This window comes from Sardina pilchardus, chromosome 2, assembly GCF_963854185.1.
Source record: "Sardina pilchardus chromosome 2, fSarPil1.1, whole genome shotgun sequence".
In the NCBI taxonomy this organism is placed as follows: domain Eukaryota; kingdom Metazoa; phylum Chordata; class Actinopteri; order Clupeiformes; family Clupeidae; genus Sardina; species Sardina pilchardus.
Window position 1 is genome coordinate 11200922 of NC_084995.1, and position 10839 is coordinate 11211760.

Consider the following 10839-nt stretch of genomic DNA (forward strand, 5'->3'; position numbering starts at 1 on the left):
CACCTGAAACTTCTTGCAATCTGCAAGTCATGCTTCCCAAGTTCTCTCCATTTCCTTCTTCACTTTGCTCTTTCAAGCCTAAGCCTAGCCAGCTGGTACAATAGCTGCACAGTATTTTAGGTAAACCTCCCTTCTGGTATTGCCTCGATGCTTGCCCTCAAACCAAAGGACAGATGAAAGGCATTCTATACCTGCATGTATGCTTTCTGTATGTGTCTGCACATAGAAACTCTGTGTGTGTGTGTGTGTGTGTGTGTGTGTGTCTTTGCCTGTGTGCATCACACATATATTTGCAACATCCCCTATGGACAGAATTGCATGAAATTTGGTGTAATTGCAAAGACTGTGCATTTGGTAAACATTGAACCTTTACGTTACTTAGTACATGAAATAGTGAAAAATGACACAGTGCCCCTTGTGGATGGACTTTTAATGAAATTAGCCATTATCTGAAGAATGTGGTATGCAGCATGTCAATTTTTGGGTTTTGAATTTTGATTGGCCAGAATGATGGGGCGGCAACAATGGGATAGTCTATCCAGGGTTCTTTATAGATAAGTGGGCCCGAGGGTTGAGAAGAGCCCCAGGTGTGGCAAGTGTAGCCTAGGCTAATAAAACCACATTTCTAAATCTAATGACTGTGCATATACAGTAGGTGTGTCCTATGCTACCCTGCCAGCCTACTCTCTTAATTTGAAATGTAGCCTATGCTTTGCCAGAATATCCACTTGTCATTCTCTTTCACTGTAAACCTCTATTCAATGTATTAGGCTTATCAGTAATTCCATTGATAAAGTTTAAAACGATCTATAATTACCAGATTCAGTGGCAATGTTATTGCCATACTCTAGTACCAATACATCCAAGGCAGGGATTTTCTACTGACTGTGACCCAAGAACCACCATTTTGGTCAAGGAACTGAGGACCAATGCTGAATAAAATAGAGACTGCAACATTGACCAATAACTAGTAACCACAAAGAATGCCTCTGAGCCGTGGCACTGGTATAAAAAGCCCTGCTCTATGGTATGACGTGATCACTTTCTTCAGGGGCAGTGGCAGCGGCAGCGTAGCGGTTAAGGAGCTGGCCTAGCATACAGCAGCCAGAAAATGTGTGGGTGTGTCAATACCCGGCTTCCACCATAATGCAAGATATTTAAGCCTATTCTAGACTTAATTAGACTAACTTAAATCTGGAAGATATTCCAGATATCTGCACCTCTCAACCCATACTAATAATCTGTGGTGTCCCTAATCATCAAGCCCAGGTCCTCTGTTTTTTATCCTCTATGCTCCCACTTGGTCAAATCATGAAGAAAAATCAGATCTCCCATCATAGTTGTTGATGATAGCCCTATTCTACAATGACCGCAGAGTTGGGTAAGAAGAAGTCCTCTTCAACACACTGATCAGACCAACAACTGGATAGCTCAGAAGGAAATAATAAGTGATTGCATTTGGTAAAAAGGAAAACTCATTGAAAATTACATCACACACAGACAGACACACACAGACACATAGACACACACAGACACACACACACACACACACAATGCAGATATTCGTGAGATGTTGCTGTCTTTATGTATGTTTTGTAGGGCTGCAGGGAGGAGCTCAGCAGTAGTTTCCCAACGAGAACAATGAATACATACAATCAAAAGCCCTATCAAATAGTGATGAAAAAGTGATGTTCTAGAACTCAAATGCTCTATTTCTCACATAGTTAATGACAAACTCAACCAAGATGGGAGGGGGGGGGGGGCTTATTACACTTATTACAACTTTACAGAAAGGAGAACACATAGCACAATCATTAAGACATCATAATGACTGAATTCTGACCATTTGCTTTTTCCTGTTGAATCCTATAGCACCTATTCTTTTTGATCATCAGACCCAGTTCCGGTGGTCCGGTCATCAACAATGTCCTCCCTCTCCCCTAATGCCCCTCAGGTCCTGGTGTGTGGTGGTGCTGGACGTGGTTCTTCAGGCTGACGTTGTGGTTGAAGCACTGCCCACAGTCCTGACACTTGAAGGGTCTCTCCCCTGTGTGGAGGCGCATGTGGGACTTGAGATGTCCTGACTGGTTAAAGGAGCAGTTGCACATCTTACACTTGAAAGGCTTCAGTCCTGTATGGATCACCTCATGTCTCTTGAGGTGATGGGCCTTGGGGAAGCCTTTGTCACAAACTTTGCAGAAAAACCGGCCACGTTCCCAGTGAGTCTTCCGATGAGCGTTTCGCCTGGAGCCATCCGCAAACCGTTGAGGGCACTCTGAGCAGCAGTACTTCAGGCTCTCCCCCTTGTGGGTCTCCTCGTGCACCCGCTTGTCTTTCCGGCACCTGAACTTCTTGTAGCAGTACTGGCAGGAAAGCACATACTCTTCAGTGTGCACATGACTGTGTATACGGAGACCTACCTCATTGACGCAGCGTTTCCCACAAGTCAGACACAAGAACAGCTTGGCTTTGTGATCACAGACATGCGAAGTCTGGCCGTTGATGAACTTTCCACAGTCTGGACAAAGCTCACGTTTATGACCATGGGAGTGTTCAACATGGCACTGCAGGCTGTACAGATCACTAAAGTAGACGGCGTATTTTGGAGGGTGCCGTGTCTCCTGATCTCCTGCACTAGTCCTGTGGTGGCCGCTGTTAGAGGATTCGACTCGTGACATAGTGTTACTGCCCTGATGTTTACTGCCGGTGTCTTCCAGGCTTTCATTTCTGCTGCCGCTTTGCTCAGTGCTGCTCATAGAACCCTGTTTTGGATTGCTACAGACTCTGTGGCTGTTGTTGCTGTTGCTTAACTCGGCACCATCTTTGCTGATTGACCCTTGGTTGCCATTTCTGCCTTCATGCAGTTTATCACAGTCTATGACCCCTTGGTTGCTAATGCTATTTGAATCTTCAAGAGGATCACTGGAAGCAGTTTGTTGGGTTTGTTGGCCGTCTGTGCTGACCAGCTCCTGGTAACCGTCCCTGTAGCCGCACTTATTACAGCAGTAGAGCTGTAGGTGTTTCTGCTTGTAGCAGCGGGCACTGGCCTCTTCCCCACAGTCAGAGCACCAAACAACCTGGAGAATGTGCTCCTCCCCTTCATCAACGCCTTCAGACTCCTCGCTGCTCGTCTCAGCGAACTCTTCAGAACTTGGACCCCACTCTTCATCACTGTCCTTCCATTTCCTCTTCCTCTGTTTCTCCTCCTCCTCCTCCTCCTCATCTTTATCCGCCTCCTCCTCCTCCTCCTCATCTTTATCCGCCGCCTCCTCCTCCTCCTCATCTTTATCCGCTGCCTCCTCCTCCTCCTCCTCCTCCTCCTCCTCTTCCTCATCCTCCTTCTCCTCCTCTTCTTCTTCTTCCTCATCCTCCTTCTCCATGTTTTCAGATATGGGCTCTGACTCTTGAGGTGTCTGTATGAAACAGTAATTTAAGTTCATTTTAATTAAAGTATTGCCTTGTATAGGATGATTCAGCATAAAATGGGTCATTCCACGTCAATTCAACCAGGACTCACACAATTAGGTCTCAAAACATTCTGAAAAAAAAGTTGTTCCTTTTTTGTTTCTTTTGTTCGGCCCACAGCACAAGAAGTAAACCATGTATGAGGCTCAAATTTTACATGCTGGTACAATAAAATAGGAATAGTATGTAGCAAAAAGAGTCATGTTTGGCCTGAATGATCCTGCATGGTCATCATAGCTGTCCCTCACAGTTGATCAAAATTGTATTGGAGATTTTGGTTAGACTGCACCATTGAGATCAATATGTTTTGTCCCCACGCCTGCAATTTCAGTGATTCAGAGATTTTAGTGCCAGCTGTGGTTACTCTATACAAAACATATTTCTCAATAGATCTCAATGGTGCATTTTGCCCATGTTCAGGGTGGGAAATGCACTGGACAGTGCACTGCAAGTCCTGTATGACAAACTAGATACATTTTCAGGGTCCACGGTCCCCAAGGTAACATTTCAGTCCAGTCTCATCAACGAAAACAAATGTATATTTTGTCACAGTTAGGTTATCAAAGATCTCTTTGGCAATGTCTCGTCTTAATCTTGGCGGGAAAAAAGGTCTCTAACAAAACATATTTCATCTCATCTCGTCTAACGAAATGAACGCTAGCCAGGCCCTTACCTCTTGAGAGGCTGTTGGGTCAGGGGGCTGGAGGTCTGGAGGATAACTCGCCCAGTTCTTGGTTTTGCCACAGCTCCAGCACTGTTGCACTACGTAGAAGAGAAGTCCCTTGGTTTCCGTAGTGATACTGCAGGCATCACTGTAGCACCCAAAGCAATTCTGGAACAGCTCTAGTAGGCAAGCAACCTTCACAACGACATCCGCCATTAGGCTGCACCTTCAACAACACAGCAAGAACAAGTGAAGCAGTGAGTAGGCAAAGAAAAGTTCCACAAAGTCTTGGTCCTGCACATCAACTATTTTCCGTTTCAAATACATGCACGTCACAGACGTAATATTGCATTCAAGACAACCCGAGACAACTTGAATCCTACACATAACATAGTAAAAGTGCAGCAGAATGATATATTTTACAATCACAATAATGTATATATATTAGAATGACCATTTATATCTACAGAACCATGGTGGTCTGTGATTTTTATGAAATTAAATTCAATAATTCATTTTAATGCAGCACTATGTCAATGCATGTAAAACTTATAATAAGAAATGCATTTACCTGTTTATCACAGCGGAGGAGTTGCTCTGGGTATCTGTAAAGATATAATAATCTAACTTTAGTACAAATGTCAACTGGATCATCTATATATGCATGTCTGATCTTTAATTCTTTATTCAATAGTAGGATTTTATATCCACGTAATTTCTCAACTCCTCCCGTATCACCTCACTTTCATCAATCTGTACAGGTTTTATCAGCTACCTTTTGCTCTCTCATAAAGCTGTGTGGTGAGGTAGGCTATGGCTTATCTATGTTGGGAGGCACATATTAGGGAACATGTCTATACTTCACCTTTTGAATTCTGCCTGGGTTTTCCGCCGTTTTTCACAGGGGGTGAAAGTAAGTCCATACCATCCACAAGGAAGTCCTCTGAGAAGACAGAGGCCAAACTGGGTGTCATAACAAAGGAAGTGGTTTCAGCAGTAACACATTGCTAAGTCAATACAAGTTGGTGTCTTACCACATTGTTGGAGTGGGAGTCTGACATCTGTCATAGGCTCTTCAGCAGTAGGATCTTCAGCAGTAGAGGTCTCCTGAGGGGAAGCATTCTGCACTTCTGGTAGGTTCTGTCGGAAATCACTCAACTCACCCTATTTGATAAATGACACAACAGGAATAAACAAAAATGATGTATTTATGTATGCATACCATTGTTTCCCACAGAACCGGATTCAACTTGTGGTGGTAGCTAACTTGGGCAACGACACAAACTACCAAGATTGTCTTGGTGGTGTGTAGGTCTCTTTGAGTGCCTGTCACTTTAATAAGTTTGAGAAGGAGGAGCCCTTGCCATTTTAACACCGTTAAAAGGCTACTGATTTGTGTGGATGCAATTCATGATCTTTCAATGCAACAGTTCAAATAAAGGTTTGACGGGTTGAAAAGCACATGGGCTGAATCCCAAAGTAAGCCCTGAGAACCAAGAACTAAGGACTAAAGACTCACAGACTTGATCTCAGGTGCTACGTGTGTGTGTGTAAGGCCACATGGGCCAAGACAGTGGTTGTCAAACTTTTCACAATGAGTACCACCTTAATGGCTCTCCAAGTACCACCGTTATGACCAGCATTAAAATACAGTAGCGTAGGCCAATTTAAATGTATTTACATATACATATTGTACATGTAGGCCTACTGTTTTGCATTGTTTTGTTTTTTCAAGAAAGATACAGACTAGTTTAAATTTACCCGTACCACTGTTTGAGAACCACTGGGCGAAGATAAGTATGGGATTGGGAAGAACTTCACGAGATCACATATGTCTTGGCTCTTGGCTATGTATAAGACATATGCTGACACTTGCACCACGTGTCGCGCTGTTGTTTACTTGTAATTTCCGGGTTCCCGGTCTGCGGTAAATGTCACTATTTGCCAATTCCGTTTGGTAAAGTCAAGCCAAGATGGATCCTCAGGTACCGTTAGCAAACAGCAGTGCCAAAGATCGTATAGTTGCTTCATAAACCGTCTCTGGCAGTGCTATTTGAACCTGGTGGTCGTTCAAGCTAACGCAATATATAAGTGAACCACTTACGGTCATGGGTGATGATCCACTACGTCCTGTCTGTGCTCTGAATATTGTTGGGATGGCCGTATCCTTTAAACGGCGTACGGTGGTATGGGTAACTCTGTCCATGTTTTCCAAATAGTCTTCTGGTGCAAAATGCTCTGAGCAAACACGCCATTTCTTTATTGACTCTACTGGTGTTGTGCGATCTATGTTCAGAGCAGCCAGCCACTGATTTTTTCGGTCGTTGTCTTTGGTTGGAATTCTATGAAACATGATAGCAAGGTACACCTTCGACTTACTATCACAGCCCTTTACAACGCACATAACCATGGCTAATCATACACAGGTAACTAACTGCAGCACTGCAGCTCAAACTTGTTGCCTACGGCGGGCCTCAATCTTTGTGCTCGCCGAAACTGCTGCGTACAGGAAACGGCGTTTCGTCGAGGATCAGTTCCGAGTGGATTCTCACCTAGATCAGAGAATGTCGGGCTCTGCCTAGATTTACACCAGTTAGCTGCTAGCTTAGTTGTGATTTTTTTTTCTCGCGATTGTTGAAATATGCACCTTTAAAGGAGTACGCCACCCCCAGGTGAAATTGGGTCACTCGACTCACTCCCCGCAGTCCCTAGAGTTGGATGAGTGAGCCAAAGCGTTTTGTAGCCGACCCAAATCTAGAAACGGCCCTGTTAGCTTTATCTTAGCGTAGTCGCTGTATTCCGGCGTGTCCAGCTAGCATGTCGTTGCAAAAGTGAATCAAATAACTCAAGATTGTTTAAATAATTATTTCTCGTAACCTGTACATTCACATCGAGTACAAATATGCAAATTAACACGAAGGGATTTACTAGACCAATTTAGATTTGGAACTATTTCAAATTACTTACAGGCATGGATGATGAACACTGTTCTGCCTCTGTACTGAAAATGGATGGGAAGGCCGTATCCTTCAGATGTAACAGCATCTTTCTTGTAGCATACTGCCATTTCTCCTCGTACTCCTCCGGTTTGAAATGCTCTTCACAAACACGATATTGATTTATTTTATCCACTGGTGCTGTTGCAGGAATGCCGAGGGCAGAAAGCCAAAGATTTCTTCGTTCCACTGGTTTTGGAATTCTGTGAAACATTGTGTTCGTGTATGTCCTCTGCTTGTTTTCGCAGCCCTTCACACAGCAAGTAATGACCATTTTCCCTCAGTATATGTGAAACTAACTTCAAACTACTAACGTAACAACCTAGGCTACAGCAGCAACTTCTCGTATCGCAACTGCAGGTAACGGTTGTGGTGCTGCGTGCATAGACGTAAACCGTTTCTTATCTGTCACCCTAGTAGCTGAAACTTTGTTGTCACGCTGGTGGTGACGGAAGTTGAGGGTTTTCAGGTGCTGCGTGGTGTCTTTGAGCCTGGCAGCGATGCTTTGCCGGTGCTATGTCCGAAAATAGTCCCACATCTAAACTGGTCTAGTAAATCCCTTCGTGTTAATATGCACTGATATTTATAATCAATGTGAATGTGCAGGTTACGAGAAATAATCATTACAGATCTTGAGTTATTTGATGCACGTTTGCAACGACACGCTAGAATAGCCTACGACTACGCTAACAACCGGTGGTCCATTTGTTCAGCCTGTGCTCTGAAAATGGTTGGGGCGGCGTTATCATTCAGACGTAGTAGGCCTACCGTCTTTCTGGGTGCACTCGGTATTGCATTTTTTCAAGTCCTCCGATGCAAAATGCTCTCGCAATCACGATACTGGTTAATTTTGTATAGAGGTGTAGTACATATCCAGAGCAATTGATTTCTTCCATATTCGATGGAATTCTGTGAAACATGACATTCGTGTATGTCCTTTGCTTGTCTCACAACCTTTTGCTGCAACTGTAGTGGTCACTTCTCAAACTAAACACAATCCAAAAGCCAAGATACTAAAGTCACGCTGGTTTGTTGACGGAAGTTGTTTTCGCTGACTTACTGATGACATGACATCCGGCAACAAAAGATTCCATTCATGTGCTCACTACCAGCAACGCGGGCGATATGTGAATGCCGCTCAGCACTCACGCAACATCCACATTCACAACCACAAGCGAGGAAAAACATGCCGAAGATCAAGACGGCATATTTACTTTGTATGTCCTGCTTTACTGCAGAAGACTTGTGTTCAGAAATAGAGTCGAGCAAAGACTTACCTCCAAGCCAGACAGTCCAGGCTGTTCATCCTCATCTGAAAAGGTGAACACCGACGGAACTGCGGTATTCAAAAGAGCGACTCTCTTCATGCCCAAAACATTGAGCTCATAGTCTTCCTTTTTGAAATGCATACCGCAAACCTTCAGTTGTTTGGGGTATTCCATGGATGTCTCTGAATGCTTCGGGTGATTTATCACCCCTAGCCAATGTTTACGTCGCTCTATATCTTTGGGTAGACCATGAAAACTTACTTGGCGCCCTTTCCTTGTCTTGGCTGAACATCCTGGAACCATGCAGTAGTTCACCATTTCGAAAGAAATACAAGAGCCCGTTAACGGACATTCTCTGGAAATACTGACATGAGTGATACACCATTCAACGCTTCACTAGAAATGTTGTGTGGAATGTTCTTCTATTTCGTGGCACATGACTTTTTGTAGTATACCGCCACCAACTGTACAGGAGTGTGACTACCGAGGATGAACATCATGGATTAAATTAAAAACAAAACAAACAAAAAATAAATGATACTCTTTTCATTAAACCAGTATTATTAAGATAAATACATTAATACAAATATGACCCACTTTCAATAAAGATGACACAATAGCACAATATGGATACACCTGGTAGGCTATTACCAAAACCCCCCCTTTTTTAATGATTTCTGCATATGAGGGCATTACGTTTTAAACAGTAGTAATGTTTATGTTAGCCATATGGGACAGTGCAAAGGGTCAACATTATCAGTAACAGTGTGTATATGGGCGGCCATCGGTGATATCTGTATTCTTCACTGTGGGTGTACTGTAGGCCTATACGAGAGGTTGCTGTCTTTATGTACAGTGCCTATAGAAAGTCATCATACCCTTTTGAAATAGTTACTTTTTTTGTCTTACAGCCTGAAATCAAAACCCATTTAAAAAAAAAAATCTTTTCCAGTTTTGTTTACAAATTTAGCTGTACAACATCAAAATAATGAAAAAAAAGTCAACAGTTCTGAAAATTAATAAAAAATTAAAAACTAGAATAACAGGGTTGGAAAAGTCATCATACCCCTGACTTAATACTTTGTAAAGCTTCCTTTTGCTTTCATTACAGCCATCAATCTGTTTGGATATGTCTCTATTATAGATTTGCACACCTAGATAGGGGAATATTTGCCCAATTTTCCGTGCAGAAATGTTAAAATTTAGTCAAATTCTGTAGGGAATGGCGATGGACTGCTCTCTTCAAGTCAATCCACAGATTTTCTATAGGATTTAAGTCAGGGCTCTGACTTTGCCACTCAAGGCTAGTCACCATCCTATCCTGAAGCCACTGCTTTGTTCTTTTGGCAGTATGTTTAGGATTATTGTCGTGTTGGAAGGTGAATGACCTCCCCATCCTCAGCTGTCTAGGAGAGGGACGCAGGTTTTCCTCAAGAATTTGGGTGTACTTGGCAGCATCCATTTTCCCTTCTATCCTGACCAATTGCCCAGTCCCCGCTGAAGAGAAAAATCCCCAAAACATAATGTTGCCCCCGCCATGCTTCACAGTAGGTATGGTGTGTTTTGGGTGTGTTTGGGTGTGTATACTGTGTTTGGTTAGCGCCTGGAGCTCAGTCCAAAAACTTCAATCTTAGTCTCCAAAAAGTTCGATCTTAGTCTCATCTGACCATAAAAGCTTTTTCCACATGGTAGCAGAATATTCCAGATGTGTTTTTGCACTGAACTCCAAGCGCAATGTTTGGCGAAAACCAACACAGTACACCACCCAAAACACACCATACCTAGTGTGAAGCATGGTGGGGGCAACATTATGTTGTGGGGATGTTTCTCTTCAGTGGGGACTGGGCAATTGGTCAGGATAGAAGGGAAAATGGATGCTGCCAAGTACATCCACATTCTTAAGGAAAACCTGCGTCCCTCTCCTAGACAGCTGAAGATGGGCAGGTCATTCGCCTTCCAACACGACAATGATCCTAAACATACTGCCAAAAGAAAAAAGCAGTGGCTTAAGGATAGGATGGTGAATATCCTTGAGTGGCAAAGTCAGAGCTCTGACTTAAATCCTATAGAAAATCTGTGGATTGACTTGAAGAGAGCAGTCCATCGCCAATCCCTACAGAATTTGACTAAATTTTAACATTTCTGCACGCAAATATTCCTCTATCTAGGTGAACAAAGCTATAATAGAGACATATCCAAACAGATTGATGGCTGTAATGAAAGCAAAAGGAAGCTTTACAAAGTATTCAGTCAGGGGTATGATGACTTTTCCAAACCTGTTATTCTAGTTTTTATTTTTTTATTAATTTTCAGAACTGTTGACTTTTTTTTCATTATTTTGATGTTGTACAGCGAAATTTGTAAATAAAACTGGAAAAGATTTTTTTTTAAATGGAATTTGATTTCAGGCTGTAAGACAAAAAAAGTAACTATTTCAAAAGGGTAT

At 42.8% G+C, this 10839-nt stretch overlaps 1 protein-coding gene across 1 annotated transcript; it reads right to left on the bottom strand.

Annotated features, from left to right (window-relative positions):
* Nucleotides 1-1940: 1940 nt before the first annotated feature.
* On the bottom strand, nucleotides 1941-2678 carry LOC134075276 (gastrula zinc finger protein XlCGF17.1-like). The gene has a single exon (XM_062530846.1). The coding sequence runs from the start codon at nucleotides 2676-2678 to the stop codon at nucleotides 1941-1943; it is 738 nt and encodes a 245-aa protein (XP_062386830.1).
* Nucleotides 2679-10839: the final 8161 nt, after the last annotated feature.